Genomic DNA, 19813 nt, shown 5'->3' with positions numbered 1-19813 from the left:
AGTTGGAGTGTGCAATGCAGGCAGACGTGCTGCAAATATCTTTGCACTAGTGTGACTAGACAAAAGTCCAATAGCCACGTTTAGGATGCCACTAGGTACACTGAGTGTTTGCTAGTATAATGGCTTAGTTATAATGAGTTGGAGTGTGCAGAGGACAGGAGGGTACAGTGCCAGGGTTGTGGGGCTCTGGGTAGAGGAAAGGAAGCCTGCCTTTCTATTCCCTCCTAATGGGGAAATGCAGCGATGAAATCCCTGACCTTAGCTACACAGACGCTGTCTCTGTTTTCAGGACCTGTCACCTATGGCTCTGACCCTGCCGATACGAGCCCTTAAAAGGACTTATAGAAAGTGCTATCCCTATGCTGTCCAGCGCTGTGTATGGAGCGCATACAGCTGTATCGGCGATAGGACAAAGGACGGAGCTGCGCCAGTGATGCCTGACACCAAGGACGCAGAAGGCAGATAATGGCGTGCTGGAGGAAAATGTCCGGTTTTATAATGCAGGGACATGTGACATGGACATCCTATCACACATGCCGTTGCTTCTCTGGCTAAAAGTCCACTTAGCTGTGTGTGTGTCTGGGATTGGCTGACATGCTGGCCCGCCCCACAAGACGCGCGCGCTTAGGGAAGGAAGACAAGGAAGAAAAAAAAAAAAATGGCGATCGCCATTATACAAACAGGAGTGATCTGAAGGCGCTGTTCACGCACACTATACACTGAAATGTCATAATAGTGTGAGTCACAGAGTGACTTGCACTATTACAGCGGAAAGCCAGCTAGGAATTAGCTGTTTTTTTGCTGCTAGAACCATTATCGAACGTTTCTAGAACTATCGAGCTTTTGCAAAAAGCTCGAGTTCTAGTTCGATCTAGAACAGGCCCCAAAATCACTCGAGCCTAGAACTGGAGAACCTCGAACCTAGAACCGCGCTCAACTCTACATGTCTCACAGCACTTCTGGTCATGCGCAAAATGAATCTAGGTGTATGCACTCTGGCTTCAGAGAGGTCTAGTGCACATGACCAGAAGTGCCAGGGGCTTCTAATCATGCGCATTGCCTGGTGTCTGAGACTGCAGCAACGGACAGGTACGCGCGTCACCGCTGGTGATGACGCTCATAGTGGGCATTAGATAGCATGTTAGCATGACCCTGTGGGCATACTACCATCCTAAGAGGGTGGAATGAGCGCAGGAGCTAACACCCCTGTGTCTAGTCCTTGCGCTCATTAGTATATCATAAAGGATCTTTATAAATACATTTTCTAAATATCTCTTCATGCCACTAGATGCTGGGGCACTTAGGCAGGGATTAGCAATATGTACACAGAACTGGTCGTGGTTCTTGGTGTACATTGCACCTGACCGGTTCACTTTACACATTTTTTGACAATGTTTCCTTCTTTTATTTTTTTTTACATATTTTTTTTTCAATCCTGTATTAAAAATAAAAAGTCTTGATATTTTTACATTGGCCTCTAGTGTTGTTTCAGGAAACAACACCTGTGCATAGCCACTATGGTCAGACCCCCACACCCTTATCTTTTGTATTGAAGAGTCTAAAGGTTATTGTGAAGGCAGGGGGAGCAGGGTCAGCTGTGACATCTCCTGTAGGGATTGGTGTGTATAAAGGTGTTACCTGTCATTGTAATCCTGCCTCTATAGATTAGAAAATTCCTGTAAACTCTTCCTGAAAGGACAGGAAAATATGAGTCTGATAAAAAGTCCCAGTGGCCAGTGGGAAAATTGCAAGGTTATTATTTATGTCTCTTTTTAATAAATGTATGCTAAAAACATTGCCATTTTTTTTAAAGTATGTGTCACCTAACAACCTAATTTGAAAAAATGTTATTTTCAAATAATTCTTTGCTTTAATAGAGAATGCTTGACCCCAATGCAGTGACAACTAAGTAGTAGCAACTTTTTAATTGCTACATGCTAGGTCTTTAAAGTAATTTGAAAAAATAGATATTTTTTCTTCCATACATTGAAGATCTTAGGTTGAAGTCCCACAAAGAAGTTGACACACAGCTCGCGCACCAGAGCTGCGGATGCCAAGAAGCTGCTTCATGAAACTTGCAGCAGCCTTCTGCCGTGTCACTAGAATTCCATTGCATATTGCTTTTTGTTAGTTTCTGCACATCTACATGGCAATTATGTGGCCATTAACAATAAACAAGGTATTCGCAATGAATTTCTAATGATACAGAGTAAAGTAACTGCGATTCTACAACAGGGCTGCATGGCAGGCGCACCTCATTTTCATGCTAGCCACGTGCCAACCAGCCCCAATTTGGTTTTACGTTATTCTCTGATTACTCCAATTACTTTAATCTGATGTTCGGATTATTTTTTACAATTTGTGTGTAGTATAATAGATTACGATTGGAATTACAATACTGTACATCTGATTTTTTTTTTTTATCAGCTGTTAAATTTTCCATAGGGGTTCGAGTCCATTCAGTACCCCCTTAAGACGCATCATTTAAAGATATATCTACAGTCTGGTACTTGACCGGCTCTTCAGCTGAGCAGCAGTGGACATAATTAGTGAAGCTATCAATAAACATGTTACTCGTCCTGCCAGTTTTTACAAATTATAATGTTAAGAATTAACTTTTTCTCTGTTTTACAGTACCCGACCCAAGCTGCAGTCCTTGGCCTTCTTTACTTATGGACTAGAGACTTTGAAAGTTCTATTTCTGAAGTAAAACAGGATCGCAAGGCTCAGTCCCGTATTCTCAAGAAGTATACAGCGATGGCCATTAAACTATCTACTATTAATGCTAAGGGATATTGGAAAAATATTGAAGATCTAATCTCGCAGTCACAGAGGTTGAAACTGGAAAATATAATCATGGTATGATTTTTGTCTGATCCTCTAAAACTGATGTCCACATATTACATCACAAATTCATAACATTTTCTTAACAGAATATAAGCTTTAAAATGGTCTGAAAATTGTCCAACATCAAAGCTAAAGCCTGCTTTACATGCTTCAATTTCTCGTGCGATCGCATTTGCCATCGCACCCGCCCCCATTGTTTGTGCGATATCGGCAATTTGTTGCTCGTGTCGCACAAAGTCGTAAACCCCCGTCACACATACTTACCTTCCAAACGACCTCGCTGTGGGTGGCGAACATCCTCTTTCTGAAGGGGGAGGGATGTTCGGCGTCACCGCGACGTCACACAGTGTCCGGCTAATAGTAGCGGAGGGGCGGAGATGAGCGGGACGTAAACATCCCGCCCACCTCCTTCCTTCCGCATCGTCGGCGGGACGCAGGTAAGCTGCAGTTCATCGTTCCCGGGGTGTCACATGGAGCGATGTGTGATGCCCCGGGAACGATGAACAACCGGCGCAGAGAAGGAAGTGCGATTTTTAGAGAATGAGCGACAAGTCAACGAGCAGCGATAAGGTGAGTATTTTTGCACATTAACAGACGCTTGTAGCTGTCACATGCTATGATATGACAAACGGCGCCAGATGTGCGTCACTAACGACGTGACCCCGACGACATATCGTTTGATATATCGTAGTGTGAAAAGCCCGCTTAAGGGTGCATATAGAGTGGTCGCTTATTGGGAAATGAGTGGCCATTCCTGATCATCAACAAGTCCAAACAGGCTGCAAATTATCCATGAATGAACAAACTCTTGTTCGTCAAGTAAAATAATTTTTAAGCCTGCTCAAAAATCATCATTTTTGGGTACATATCATCCTATGTAAACAGGAGATGTGCTGCAGAGAACAAAGATATGCTATGCGCACAGAATAATTGTATTTCTGATAATTCTGTGTGTGGTTGCCCAGTCTGTATAGGCTATATGGATTATAGAGCAGGAAGGGCTTGTAAGGAGGTGGTCGTACTCCTGCCCCTGAAGACACCAACCACACTGTCATAGTATGATGTTGCAATTTAATGTGAAATGCTCCGGCATAGTGTAAAGTAAGAATGTAAAATCTAATATATAAAACTGAGTGTATGTACAGTGCCTACAAGTAGTATTCAACCCCCTGCAGATTTAGCAGGTTTGAAAAGATGCAAATAAGTTAGAGCCTGCAAACTTCAAACAAGAGCAGGATTTATTAACAGATGCATAAATCTTACAAACCAACAAGTTATGTTGCTCAGTTAAATTTTAATAAATTTTCAACATAGAAGTGTGGGTCAATTATTATTCAACCCCTAGGTTTATTATTTTGTGGAATAACCCTTGTTTGCAATTACAGCTAATAATCGTCTTTTATAAGACCTGATCAGGCCGGCACAGGTCTCTGGAGTTATCTTGGCCCACTCCTCCATGCAGATCTTCTCCAAGTTATCTAGGTTCTTTGGGTGTCTCATGTGGACTTTAATCTTGAGCTCCTTCCACAAGTTTTCAATTGGGTTAAGGTCAGGAGACTGACTAGGCCACTGCAACACCTTGATTTTTTCCCTCTTGAACCAGGCCTTGGTTTTCTTGGCTGTGTGCTTTGGGTCGTTGTCTTGTTGGAAGATGAAATGACGACCCATCTTAAGATCCTTGATGGAGGAGCGGAGGTTCTTGGCCAAAATCTCCAGGTAGGCCGTGCTATCCATCTTCCCATGGATGCGGACCAGATGGCCAGGCCCCTTGGCTGAGAAACAACCCCACAGCATGATGCTGCCACCACCATGCTTGACTGTAGGGATGGTATTCTTGGGGCCGTATGCAGTGCCATCCAGTCTCCAAACGTCACGTGTGTGGTTGGCACCAAAGATCTCGATCTTGGTCTCATCAGACCAGAGAACCTTGAACCAGTCTGTCTCAGAGTCCTCCAAGTGATCATGAGCAAACTGTAGACGAGCCTTGACATGACGCTTTGAAAGTAAAGGTACTTTACGGGCTCGTCTGGAACGGAGACCATTGCAGTACGTTACTTATGGTATTGACTGAAACCAATGTCCCCACTGCCATGAGATCTTCCCGGAGCTCCTTCCTTGTTGTCCTTGGGTTAGCCTTGACTCTTCGGACAAGCCTGGCCTCGGCACGGGTGGAAACTTTCAAAGGCTGTCCAGGCCGAGGAAGGCTAACAGTAGTTCCATAAGCCTTCCACTTCCGGATGATGCTCCCAACAGTGGAGACAGGTAGACCCAACTCCTTGGAAAGGGTTTTGTACCCCTTGCCAGCCTTGTGACCCTCCACGATCTTGTCTCTGATGGCCTTGAAATGCTCCTTTGTCTTTCCCATGTTGACCAAGTATGAGTGCTGTTCACAAGTTTGGGGAGGGTCTTAATTAGTCAGAAAAGGCTGGAAAAAGAGATAATTAATCCAAACATGTGAAGCGCATTGTTCTTTGTGCCTGAAATACTTCTTAATACTTTAGGGGAACCAAACAGAATTCTTGTGGTTTGAGGGGTTGAATAATAAATGACCCTCTGAATAAACTTTTTACAATTTAAAAAAAAAAATAAAAAAAGAAATAACATTCTTTTTTGCTGCAGTGCATGTCACACTTCCAGGCTGATCTACAGTCCAAATGTCACAATGCCAAGTTAATTCCGAATGTGTAAACCTGCTAAATCTGCAGGGAGTTGAATACTACTTGTAGGCACTGTATGTATGTGTGTGTGTGTGTGTGTGTGTGTGTGTGTGTGTGTGTGTGTGTGTGTGTGTGTGTGTATGTCCGCTAAAGGAATCAGCACTGTCGCATTTACAATCACGAAATTTTGCACAGACACTCCATGTGACTCAGGGAATATCACAGACTATGTTTGAGTGGGAAGATGTAACCCCGCACTTTACAGTTACTCTCTAAAAATCCTGCCTCCATTAAACTGAATGGAGGTGGGAGCTATGGGTTATTAATAGCAACTGTCAGTGGTTACTATAGGAACAAAATAAACTGTTAGTATAAGAAGCTTATGTGTGAGGTAATATGATGTCGGTGGGGCGATGGATAGAGAGAGACAAAAAATGACAGAGACAGACAGACAAACAGACATAGACAGAGACAGACAGGGAAAGAGACAGAGAGATAGAGACAGCCAGAGACAGACAGGCAAAGAAACAGCCCTGGAAATAGACAGACAGGCAAAGAGACAGCTGGGCAAAGAGACAGACCTACAAAGAGACAGCCTGGAAAGAGACAGACCTGGAAAGAGACAGACCTGGAAAGAGACAGACCTGGAAAGAGACAGACGGGCAAAGAGACAGCCTGAAAAGAGACAGACGGGCAAAGAGACAGACCTTTAAAGAGACAGACCTGGAAAGAGACAGACGGGCAAAGAGACAGACGGGGCAAGGAGACAGATGGGGCAAAGAGACAGACGGGGAAAGAGACAGACGGGGAAAGAGACAGACGGGGAAAGAGACAGACGGGGAAAGAGACAGACGGGGGAAGAGACAGACGGGGGAAGAGACAGACGGGGGAAGAGACAGACGGGGGAAGAGACAGACGGGGGAAGAGATAGACGGACAAAGAGTCAGATGGGGAAAGAGACAGCCCTGGAAAGAGACAGACGGGCAAAGAGACAGATGGGACAAGAGACAGCCCTGGAAAGAGACAGCCCTGGAAAGAGACAGCCCTGGAAAGAGACAGACGGGCAAAGAGACAGACGGGCAAAGAGACAGACGGGCAAAGAGACAGACGGGCAAAGAGACAGACGGGCAAAGAGACAGACGGGCAAAGAGACAGACAGGCAAAGAGACAGACGGGGAAAGAGACAGACGGGGAAAGAGACAGACGGGGAAAGAGACAGACGGGGAAAGAGACAGTTGAGCAAAGAGACAGAAAGGCAAAGAGACAGCCCTGGAAAGAGACAGCCCTGGAAAGAGACAGGTATGGAAAGAGACAGACGGGCAAAGAGACAGCCGGGCAAAGAGACAGACGGGAAAAGAGACAGACAGGCAAAGAGACAGACGGGCAAAGAGACAGACGGGGAAAGAGACAGCCCTGGAAAGAGACAGCCCTGGAAAGAGACAGACGGGCAAAGAGACAGACGGGCAAAGAGACAGACGGGCAAAGAGACAGACGGGAAAAGAGACAGACGGGCAAAGAGACAGATGGGCAAAGAGACAGACGGGCAAAGAGACAGACGGGAAAAGAGACAGATGGGCAAAGAGACAGATGGGCAAAGAGACAGATGGGCAAAGAGACAGACGGGGAAAGAGACAGACGGGGAAAGAGACAGACGGGGAAATAGACAGACGAGGAAATACAGAGATAGAAAGACACACATAGACAGACACAGAGATAGAGAGAGAGAGAGACAGATACAGATATGGAGACAGACTGATACAAATACAGACGGAGAGATAGAAACAGACAGACAAGGAAAGAGACAGACAGAGACAGACAGACAGCGACACACAGACAGAGACTGGGAGAGAGACAGAGAGACAGTTACTATCCCGGGCAATTCCCGAGCACTACAGCTAGTATGATGTAAAAGGGAAGATGTTACCATCTAGTGGCCAGTTGAGTAGTGCCTGTGGAAGCAGGTGACAGAGGAAGCAGAAAGGTTTAAGTTGTGGGATTAGCACACAGGGAAGGAGTTAGTTACTGGGGAAGAGAAGACACCATCTTAGTAGTTAGTTGAAGCTAAAGCCAGAGAAAATGCCAATTGTGGCCAGGTATGCCCGATGCTGGTCAGGCAGGAATCCCAAACATGAGGACTTCTGGACGGTTAAAGCATAAGGCTTAGGGCTGGTGGTAGGGAGACACGCAAAAGACCCTTTCCATATAGTGCTAGGAGACATGGAGTTGCTGGTAGAGAAAGTCAGGGAGCCTGAGACCGTGCGAATGAAGGCTGGTGGTGCTAGTGAAGATACTACGTCACGCGCAATACAGAGCCAGCCTTGTTCTCTAGCGCAGAAACTCCTGAGATGTCTAGGGCAAGAGGCTAGAGTAGGGTTTAACTGACTCCCAGTGGAAGAGTACAGGATATGGAGCTGAAGGTGTGTGTGAGCCCACTGAGGGAAATAGAACCATTGAAGTGTGTTGTAACGTGAAAAGGAACCACTGAAGTGTATGCATCTGTCGTGTCCTGTTTCCAGTGGATAATAACATAGGTACCAAGTAAAAGTAAAAATAAAATCAAGTGTCCGGTGATATGCATGTGGTGGGCTCCCTAAAACGGAGGAGACAGTAGGCAGCAGTGAATAAGTAAAGGCCCCGTCACACTAAGCAACATCGCTAGCAACATCGCTGCTAACGAACAACTTTTGTGACGTAGCAGCGATGTTGCTAGTGATGTTGCTGTGTGTGACATCCTGCAACAACCTGGCCCCTGCTGTGAGGTCGTTGGTTGTTGCTGAATGTCCTGGGCCATTTTTTAGTTGTTGCTGTCCTGCTGTGAAGCACAGATCGCTGTGTGTGACAGCGAGACAGCAACAACTAAATGTGCAGGCAGCAGGAGCCGGCTTCTGCGGACACTGGTAACCACGGTAAACATCGGGTAACCAAGAAGCCCTGTCCTTGGTTACCCAATATTTACCTTCGTTACCAGCCTCCTCTGCTCTCACTGTCAGTGCCGGATCCTGCTCTGTGCACATGTAGCTGCAGGACACATCAGGTAATTAACCCGATGTGTACTGTAGCTAGGAGAGCAAGGAGCCAGCACTAAGCAGTGTGTGCTGCTCCCTGCTCTGTGCACATGTAGCTGCAGCACACATCGGGTAATTAACCCGATGTGTGCTGTAACTAGGAGAGCAGGGAGCCAGCGCTAAGCATTGTGCGCTGCTCCCTGCTCTCTGCACGTGTAGCTGCGTGCGCTGGTAACCAAGGTAAATATCGGGTTGGTTACCCGATATTTACCTTAGTTACCAAGCGCAGCATCTTCCACACGGCGCTGCTGGCTGGGGGCTGGTCACTGGTTGCTGGTGAGCTCACCAGCAACTCGTGCGGCGACGCTCCAGCGATCCCTGCCAGGTCAGGTTGCTGGTGGGATCGCTGGAGCGTCGCAGTGTGACATCTCACCAGCAACCTCCTAGCAACTTACCAGCGATCCCTATCAGGTTGGATCGTTGTTGGGATCGCTGGTAAGTTGTTTAGTGTGACTGGGCCTTAAGTGTACTGCACCTCATACAATTAACCGGGAACACAGATTCTCTGTAGCGTGATAATATGGAAAAAGGGCCAACTAGTCTGGGGAACTAATGCCCCTTTCACTAGTCAAGGCCATAATTAGCATAGGAAGAGCACAGTTTCTAAGTCTTTTTTAAACATTCATATGAGTGAATAGCATTATACAGGGCTTTTTAGGCAGGGAATTGAATTTGGGCATACAGGTATGAATGCTGCTCGTTTGGAGGGCAGAGGGGATCTGACAGGGTTCTCTTTAAGGTCATACTCCTAGTCAGGTGTCTACAGTGATTTCCTTTCCAGACCAGAATGGCTCTTTCCATATGCTAAGACACAGCCAAGATGTGTTCTTCTTTTTGCACATATTTTACCCCCTCCATAGACATCCATTCAAGTAAATGGAGACTATAGAAAGCAAAGGAAGACAAGTATTGACAGTAATAGGTTTCAGACAGCTTAGAGGACTTCACTGAGGAGCGCTAAGTCGGAAAATGATGAGAATGGCAGGGAATAAACAGACAGTAAGAAAAACTATAGGGACTCTAAGTGTGCACAAAAGTAAGGTGTTTTTTTGGGGTTTTTTTACAAAAAAATTGGCACAAGTTTGTAGAATTATTTGTACACGTAGTTCCAGTATTAACTTAGTGAGGTGTTAAAACCTGGTAAAACCCGTTTTAAATATGGCATCTTTTAGAGGTTGCTGAACACAAAAGCACAGAACAATGATATACAAGTATGCTCATTTTCAGACACAAAAAGTAAGGCGTAGAGATGAGCGGACCCATGGAAGTTCAGGTTCTGCTGGTCCATCATTGGAAGTCACTAATTGGGCAGTTCGGGTCTCCGCCCACATGCAGCCAGCCATAAACAGATCATTTCTGGAAGAGGGTGGGCAGGGGTTTTCCCATTTTTTTTGGAGGGAGTGTACACTATATACATCTGATAATGCTTTTGTTATCCCCCAGTGTGACCCGTTCAAACACTGCAAGCGGCTCACACTGGGCCGAGCACCATTCATACATGAGCACAGCGATGCTCGCGCAGGTGGTTTGCATTCATGATCTCCGAACTATGTTTTCTTGGCAAACTCTGAGTTTGTACCGAACACAGATCTTCAGGTTCATTCATCTCTAGTAAGGAGGAAGGAAGGCAAGAGTGGAGCAGAGGGAAGACACTTCATTATCTCTGAAAATCCTGGTCTGATAATAGGGACAGTGTGTGGAAACATCTGATCAGCATAGCGAACGTTAAATGTACACATTTTGTACTGAAAATTTTAATTGACAAGTGACCATTCAGAGGAGAGTTCCATGAGTTTTGTGCTACAACATATCTCCAGGTAGCCCCAAATTACAAAGGAAAAATGGAAATTTACAAAAAAAAAATAAGGCAGAAAGAATTAAAAAAAAGTGCTAAAATAGTCAAATTGACTACATACTACATCAAATTAACATCTACAGCTGCCCAGGGAAGGATTGTGGTGATTTTATTAAACAATTAGTATTCCTAAATATACCAAGTACTTCAATATATCAGGCAAACGTTCCACCTCATATTGTAGAACAGATGTTTATTCTAAAAATATGATTTGCCATTCCTGAGTGATGTGTAATGATATCCAAAACAAAACTAATGATGAGGATGAGCCATCTGTGTGCCTATTTTATAAGCTGTCAGACATCTGGAATACATGGGCGGATGTGAAAAATACAGGTATGCAAAGTTTGTATTTATGAAAATTGTTTTCTTATGCCCTGATTTTAAAAAACACCATCACGTATGGATTAAAATGCATGTGACATTATGTACAAGCAAGATGAACAAAAAATATCTTTATTGTATCCAAAAATATACACAATATCAAATTTATTGAACATTCATTCTGCAACTTTATTGAAAATTAATTCTTGTGCCTTTTCCTTTTCTCTTCAAACCTTATCTTGATACCTTTTCTCTTATAAGGCTGGGGACACACGGGCATTAATGCGAGTCAATCGTATGACACTCAGCTCCCGCACTGCTGGAGTGCAAGCTGAGTGCCTTGTGAGTGTGTGGCGCCCCTGACCTGGTCAGGCACTACTGAGTACTGAGCCTGGTTGCTAGGTCGCGTAGGCAGGCACAGTGGGTTAAGAGGAAGAAGGAGGAACAAGCAGTGTGAAGCAGAGGGTTGAGGAGAGAGGAGTTGGAAAGTGGAGCTCAGAGAGAGAAGACGTCCAGAACCCACGAGTGAGCCAGTTTAGTTTGCAGCTCAGGGAGAGCAGACGTGAGGACTCGGAGCAGACCCTGGAGCTGTTGCAGTCTAACAGCATCCGCGCAGTGACTACCGACGGGGGAGATCGGTCACCTGGTAGTGCCACCCGAAATCCACCCACGGCTAGAGAGAGCAAAGGGGTGGCAGAGTAAGGAGACTGCCAGGGAGGTACCAGGCCGCAAGGGTAACAGGTCCTAGTGCAGAGATAGATTCACCTTTCTTCTGCCAAACCTGCCTGAAGGGGCACTTCAGACCCTCAAGACAACACCACAGGGTCCCAGAGTTTCTGGGATCAACTAAACTTTCTGCAACTATGTTCTTGAGTCCAGGTCGCAAAGATAATGAGTACTATCCCAGGTGTCTCATACACGCAAAAAGCATGGGTACTTCATGTATCCTCCTTGCTGACCAAGGAGCAAAGAGAGAACTTTCAGATCACCACATATTGACCATCCTTGATCCTCGTAGTTAAGTTTCTTGAGAATAAAGTCTAAATTATCATAGCTTTCCTTCAAGTGCACCGAATGCCCTACAGACACTAAAGCATACTTGCTGCCATTGTGCAGTTTTTAGACTTTTATTTTGGATGAATCAATAATGAGTCTTCACTCGCTCACATTGTACTCAATGACTGGTGTGTTATTGCAGCCATTTATGTGTTAATCCAAAACACTGTAGAATTTCAGAGAAAACATCGTACTTTGAAAAGCCGGCCAGAGGTGATGCATCTAGGATGACTAGTCCAAGAGACAGGGCACCATTCTTTCTGTGAGGCAAAACTATTTTTTAGATAGGCAGGGAAATGCCTCAAAGAAAGAAGTAGCTATGATCTTGTGCTGTATTGTTTGTAAACTATTTTGTGTCCTCCCCTGCAGAGGAGATGTGGAATGATCAGACCATGTCACTGTACGGTCGGACACAGCCATTACACAGTACATAGCAGGGACACATATATAAGATCAACTCAACACAAGAATATATTTTTTAACACAATTGTGTTAAATTATGGAACTTATTTTTATTTCAAGATCTATTGATTGAAATTTACTTATTGATGAAAACGTTTAATTCAAGTATATTTGGATATTTATATGTTAATCAGATTATTTACATGATAAAGTATTAATAACCAATTTGGCCTAAAATAAAATCTGTGAACAATTCTTGAATACATAGGTAAATATTTCAAAACGTTTTGTAAAATGTAAACATGATAATCATTACATTGCCCATAATGCTAATAAGCATGTAACCCCTTTTTGGTGGATTTGTGGTACATAGAGTACTGTATTACCCATCTTGTTAAATACATTCAACATAATCATGGTATCTTTTTAAGTTCAGCTTTAAAGCGGTTGACTGTGTTCACAAGAAATTTGGGGAGGGGAAGGAAGGACAGTCTCAGACAAGAAGATGAATGGACTCCTGAGATGATGACTGATCTCCTGACACAGAGATATTTTTTATTTATTTGATAGCTTTAATTATATTATACTGTAGAACAAAATAGGATCAAATGGAGGACAAATGTGGGATTTTTCAGATTCATCTTGTTGCTTTTTTTAAGTGATTTTTCTATAACTTCCTTTAACCCCTTTGCGACACTGCCTATTTTAATTTTTGCATTTTAATTTTTTCCTCCCCTTCTTTCCAGAGCCATAACTACCGTATATTATATTTCTGTCCACAGTCATATGACAGCTTGTTTTTTGCAGGACGAGATGTACTTTTGAATGACACCATTCATTTTCCCACACAGTATACTGTAAAATTGGGGGGAAAAATCCAAAAAAGAACCAAAATATTTAAGTTTCCAGTGTTTAGCAATCATGTTAATTATTTTTGTATTTTGAAAGATCGGACTTTTCTGAAAGCGGCGATACCACCTGTTTATTTTTTTTTTTCATCATCTTTATTTTGAATGGGGCAAAAGGGGGTTGATTTGAACTTTCATGTTTTTTTATTTGTCTTATTTTTGAAACTATTTTTTTTACTTTTTACTATTCTTATTAGTTCCCTTAGGGGACAATAATCTGCAACCGTCTGATTGCTTGTGTGTCGACCAGGGAAGAGGGTACTCGGTCCCAGGCGGTTGCAAACGGGAATGTCACTTCAGGTGGCCGTTGCCCGGTCCCATACCCTGAGGACGCTTATTAAAAAGGGGAATATTTACAGGGGATAATAGAGTTAATGTTTGTGACGCCACCAGCGGGTTTGTGGTTAAGAATGGAGAACCACCGCTGCTCAAAGTGGGTACTCCCAGGGATGGTGATATTGGCAGCTATGGTGGTAGGCCCTCCGCAGGTAGGGCTGTCCCTGGGAGATGTATGGTGTATAATAATGGAGATCACACCAGGTAAACTTTAACAGTCTCTACTTACATGGACCTTCGGCTTGCTGGTTCCAGTCCCAGGAGTATCAGTGCCAATGTAGTGACCCAGGTTGCTCTATCCCCGGCACTCTTTGTAGATTGAGTCCCTGTAGCATGGAGCGTTTGGGAACCTAGGGGTCACCGTTATGCAGACCCAGCTCAGACACGTCCACACACCTCTCCTGTGTGCTTCATTCTTCTCCTCTGCTCTCTGACTGACCCCTCCCACCAGGCTGGCTATACCCAGGGACTCGTTCCCATGGTGACCATCCCCTTACATGGTAACCCTTTATGCCCAGTGTGGAGAGGAGTACTAAGATTTTAGGTGTTTGGTGGAATCGGCACTGCTACTCCAGGTCCCAGGGGTAGGTCATGCATCCCCAAGAGGATGCAGTTCCTTGTAGAGCCCTGAGATTCTCAGGAGCGCTACACTTGCTTTATATAGAGCAATGCCACAGTATATAGTAAAAATCCCAGTGTCCTTTGAAGCCTGGCCATAGTGGGTCTTCAACAGACCCACTGCTGTCATAGCAACTAATGATGTCGTGGGCAAACTGATCATTTTAAAAATGGCGCCCCTGCATACCAGTGCGTGTTAAACTTGTTGTCAGAGATAAAATAGTGAGTTGGTCCTCCTGGATGGAATAAATTCAAGCCCTAGTACAGGTTTCATATTATTATCTCCATGTCTTTGTTCCCATGTTCCCCTATTTGCCTGTAGACCACATAAGTCATTCACAGGAGTAACCTCAGGTAAGGGAGTATGTCTCCCAATTCTTTGGTCAGGGGTAATTATGGACCTCGTCTGTGTTGTGTCGACATCAATGGAAATGACATTAGAGTCCAAATCACCCTAGAAAACCACCTGCCGTGTAGGTCGTGGGCTCACCCCGTGAGCCCGCTCCATGCACCTACTTCTGACTTACGCCATACATGTACAGCGAATGTAGTGAATGGGTTAAAGAGTATAAATGAAACTTGCAAAAAATGTGGGGGTTTTTTGGCATAGAAATATAGACTTTAAAATGTATATGTCCTTTTCATTAACCAGAACTTAGTATTAGTAACATCATTATTTAATTGCAAAAAAATGTATTTCCCTCTGCACAGTACGATAAACTATATTTTTACAACTGAGTTTTGCATTTCCACAACTATTTTTAGCTTTCACAAGTAACACTTATTGCATTTGTTTACAGCAAATACTTTATGTTCGTGATGTCATGGAAAATATTTGGTCTCGGAGAGTCCGTGACAATGCTGATTTTGAGTGGAAACGAAGTATTAAGTTTTACCAGCAGGAAAAAGGTAAAGAGCCACACAGTGAGTTCCTTATGTTTATGTGGAGAAGAAAGGATGAGATGTTTACTGGAAACCAATTCTACCAATAACCTAACAACGGGACTAAAAATATTATTCTATATATATCTAGTAGTATCATCTTAGGCTCCTCTCATATCAACGGTATTTTGCCACAAAACCGGATCCATCACAAATGCGTTTTAGTGCCATTCATTTCCAATAGAATCGCATCAAGATGCGGTCACATGCGGTTGTGTATGACGCACGCAACCGCATGTGACCGCATCATGCCACAATTCCATTGGAAATGAATGGCACTGAAAAGCATCTGGTTTTGCGGCAAAATATAGCTGATGTGAGAAGAGCCTTACTGCTGCATAGTAATCTGGCCTATAATTAAGGTAATAAACTGTGCATAAACCATCAAAAATATTATAAAAAAAACCAAACCATATAATCTATGTAAAGCCATCCAAGGATAACAAACTATTCCCTTACTGCCATTATATACTATTTGTTTTTTTAGTTTTCAGCATGCAGACATTAAAGAGAATACATTTTCATTTTATATGCAACTAGCTGTAGTACCCTGGCATTGCCCAGGATAGTAACTGTCTCTCTGTCTCTCTCCCAGTCTCTGTCTGTCTGTCTGTCTCTGTCTGTCTCTTTCCGTGTCTGTTTCTGTGTATCTATCTGTGTCTATCTCTCTGTCTGTCTATGTATCAGTCTCTCTCTATCTCTGTGTCTCTCTCTCTCTGTCTGTCTGTCTCTCTCTATCTGTGTCTGTCTATGTATCAGTCTCTCTCTATCTCGGTGTCTCTGTGTCTCTCTTTCTCTGTCTGTCTCTCTATCTCTGTGTCTGTCTGTCTCTCTATCTCTGTGTCTGTCTCTATCTCTGTGTTTGTCTGTCTCTTTCCCCATCTGTCTCTTTCCCCATCTGTGTCTTTCCCCATCTGTCTCTTTCCCCATCTGTCTCTTTCCCCATCTGTCTCTTTCCCCAGTCTGTCTCTTTCCCCAGTCTGTCTCTTTCCCCGGTCTGTCTCTTTCCCCGGTCTGTCTCTTTCCCCGGTCTGTCTCTTTCCCCGGTCTGTCTCTTTCCCCGGTGTGTCTCTTTCCCCGGTGTGTCTTTCCCCGGTCTGTCTCCTTCCCTGGTCTGTCTCTAGTCCCAGTCTCTCTTTTTCCCCATCTGTCTCTTTCCTTGTCTGTCTCCATCTCTCTGTCTCTTTCCCCATCTGTCTCTTTCCCCATCTGTCTTTTTCCCTGTCTGTCTCTTTCCCCAGTCTGTCTCTTTCACCGTCTGTCTCCATCTCTCTGTCTCTTTCCCCATCTGTCTCTTTCCCCATCTGTCTTTTTCCCTGTCTGTCTCTTTCCCCGGTCTGTCTCTTTCCCCGGTCTGTCTCTTTCCCCCTCTGTCTCTTTCCTTGTCTGTCTCCATCTCTCTGTCTTTTTCCCCGTCTGTCTCTTTCCCCGTCTGTCTCTTTCCCCATCTGTCTCTTTCCCCATCTGTCTCCAGCTCTCTGTCTCTGCCTCTTTCCCCATCTGTCTCTTTCCCCATCGGTCTCTTTCCCCGTCTGTCTCTTTCCCCAGTCTGTCTCTTTCTAGGTCAGTCTCTTTCCCCGTCTTTCTTTATCTGTCTCTGTCTGTCTCTTTCCTTGTCTGTCTCTCTCTGTCTCTTTCCCTGTCTGCCTCTGTCTGTCTCTTTCCCTGTGTGTCTTTCTGTCTTTTCTTTCTATCTGTATCTGTGTGTCTCTGTCTCTTTCTCTGTGTGCCTCTCTCTCTGTCTGTCTCTGTCTGTCTGTCTCTCAGTCTGTGTCTGTCTCTCCACTGACATCATATTACCTCACACATAAGCTTCTTATACTATGAATGTCTTTTGTTCCTATAGCAACCAATCACAGCTGCTATTACTAACCTGTAGTTCCCAGCTCCATTCACTTTAATGGAGGCAGGTTTTTTGGAGAGTAACTGTAAAGCGCGGGGTTAAATTTTGTCAAAACATTGTCTATGACGTTCCCTGAGTCATATGGGGCGTCTGTGCAAAATTTTGTGATTGTAAGTGCGACGATGCGGATTCCTTTAGTGGACATACACACACACATATACTCAGCTTTATATATTAGATGTTACCTCCAAGGGCGTATTCATCAATGCAAACGTCTTTAGCACTTCATTCTACTTGCTGTATTTAATAGAACAGCTAGCTCCTGCACACAGTGACAGTACCTGGATGGGGAAATGATTAACACCTGTTAATCAATCACATCTGCGCCAAAAACGCATTAAATAGGTCAGAAAAGGCATAAAAAATGCAGCAATGATGCACTAATCAGGGAACAGCATTATTGTACAGAAAACAAAAAACACAGGATTTATGCAACATATGAACACAGCCTTATAGACACAAAAAAGCAACAAGTCATAAAATTAAGTTTATATAAAAATGAGAACATTCTGGCATCTATGACTGTGAAGGAATAAATCAATACTCCGGGGCTCTGCCTAATGTACCTCACTGCCAAATGGGTGTGGCTAGCGGTGTGGTCACAGCTTGTCTCAGTGCACTGCATGTTTTGGCCCTCTTTCTGTTCTTCAGAAGTTGGGGGGTATTCGTTTAACTGTACCAGCAAAGTGAATGGGATTTGTAAACCTATATTCTTATGCTGTTTATTGTTTTCTTTTCAGATGTGAATCTTGAAGGCATTTTTTTCACATTTGCAGTATCTCAATTCCTTCAGCATTTTTGCAGTGTTTTTCACCCATGAAAATGAGTGGGAAAAACACTCGAATAAGGGCTCGCACGCACGTTGCTCACTTACATGCATTTACGCTGCGTATTGCACTGCAGCGTAAATGCATGCGTCCTGCGTCCCCAGTACAATCTATGGAGATTGTGCATGACACGTGTGCACGTTGCATTTATGAACGCAGCGATTTGGGTGCTAAAATTTTGACCCAAATCCGTGCGTTCATAAAAGCAGCATGTCAATTATTTGTGCATTCTGGATGCAGCTCCCACTGTCTATGGTGGGGGAAGCAGCCATAGCGCATGAAATCGACTTTTTTAACAAAAAAACTGCATACGTTATGCATTTGTATCTCGTGCCCAGGAAGTAATATGGCCGATATCACACAGAATACACGTTACTTACCACAGTCTGCATCTGCTTCACTGTGGGAGATTCTTATAAAACTAAAATAGGGTCATTGTTCTTTTTCCACCATCATCAAGGTTACACATTGTACATATTTAGCAGTGATAAGTACATATTTGGCAATTTTTTTGTTTCTTAAACCATTTTCTCTATAAAATATTTACAAAGCAAAAAATATATGACCTAAATAAGAATAATAAAAAAAAAAAATCTATGATAGAAGAAAACAGATGACATTACAAAAAAAATATATTTTTTGCTTGGACTATCAATGTCCAACACATTTTCAGTCCTGAAAGGGTTAAAATAAATTTAGCACATCATAATATTTGAAGCATTCTGGTTTTTTTTGCTTTCCTCTCAGATGGATCGTGCAGACATGAGCTTAATATATTGGACGCTCGGTATACGTACGGATGTGAATTCTTTGGTGCGAGAGTGCCTTTCATTTTGAATCCTGTAACAGAGAAATGTTTTTTTCAAATCTCTCAGGTAAATACTGACGTCTTTAGAGAGGTGTCTTAGGTGTAAGTGACATTATGAGACAATTCATCAGTGTTTTCGACAGAAAAATTAAGTAAAAGATTTCTTAAAAATTCCAACATTTTTGCATATTTTGCAGCTTTTAGGCCCTGTGCGCACGCTGCGGATTTACCAAGGATTTTGCAGCGGAAATGCTGCAGAAAATGTGTCTAACATTGCTGCAGTCATTCCCCAGCAAATCCTATGGGTTTGAAAAAATGCTGTGCACACACTGCATTTTATTATAGCCGCGGATTTACCCGCGGATTTTCCGCTACGGCATAAATGAGCATGTCACTTCTTTTCCTGCGCTTTTTGCCATAGATAATGGTAAAAACCGCGAGGACCAACTTGCGGAAAATCGGTAAATCCGCGGCAAATCGTGGCAAAAACGCAGGTGCGGTTTTACCATGGTTTTTCCCGCGGGTGCGGGATTCTTTCAGAGGGTCTTTTTTTTTCTTAAGAAAAAGGCACTTTCTAGTGCGCACATAGCCTTAGAGTTTTTACTCCAGTTTCAGGCAGCTCCACCTAAATGGAGAAGTACTCGGGCAGGACGGAGTGCGGCTATACCCACCTGTCACATTTATTGTAAGAGACTAAATACAGTACACCAAAAATGTTACTCCAGTCACTGATTAGATTAACATGTCTGGTGAGAACATACCACTAAAAAGATGCTTCGTGGTTTGAACATGAATTTGAGTAATTTATTAATGCATGCCCCTCATTGAAACTGGTATACAAAGCAGCCTTAGGGTATGTGCGCACGTTGCGTTCTGCCGCGACAAATATTCTGCAGCGTTTTGTCACTGAAAAGCTGTGTTTTGGAGTTATTTTGAATGAAGAATGGATGCTGAATTCATGCGTTCTGGATGCTTGCTCTGCCATAGACAGAGTGGGAAAAGCATCCAAAACGCACAAAAAAGTGACATGTTGTTTTCTAGAACACAGCGATTCGGCATCAAATTTCAGCATGCAAATCGCTGCATTCTAAAATGCAATGTGCGCATGGAATTTACACAAGAACGCATGTGTTTACGCTGCAGTGCAAAGTGCTGCGCAAAAACGCATGCAAAATACACAAATGCGCACATGGCCTTAGGCCTCCTTCACACGTCAGTGATTCTGGTACGTATGTTCCAGTTTCTATACGTACTAGAATCACAGA

At 43.6% G+C, this 19813-nt stretch overlaps 1 protein-coding gene across 1 annotated transcript in view; it reads left to right on the top strand.

Annotated features, from left to right (window-relative positions):
• LOC142297246 (dynein axonemal heavy chain 5-like) overlaps positions 1–19813 on the top strand; it is a 460910-nt gene that overhangs the window by 211355 nt on the left and 229742 nt on the right. Inside the window, exons 42-44 of the mRNA XM_075341502.1 lie at positions 2635–2859; positions 14869–14977; positions 18488–18615. Coding sequence (XP_075197617.1) covers positions 2635–2859; positions 14869–14977; positions 18488–18615 — 462 coding nt within the window. The remainder of the gene's footprint in view (positions 1–2634; positions 2860–14868; positions 14978–18487; positions 18616–19813) is intronic.

This window comes from Anomaloglossus baeobatrachus, chromosome 3, assembly GCF_048569485.1.
Source record: "Anomaloglossus baeobatrachus isolate aAnoBae1 chromosome 3, aAnoBae1.hap1, whole genome shotgun sequence".
NCBI lineage: Eukaryota > Metazoa > Chordata > Amphibia > Anura > Aromobatidae > Anomaloglossus > Anomaloglossus baeobatrachus.
The sequence above is the reverse complement of the archived record's forward strand: the minus strand, read 5'-3'. Positions and strand labels throughout refer to the sequence as shown.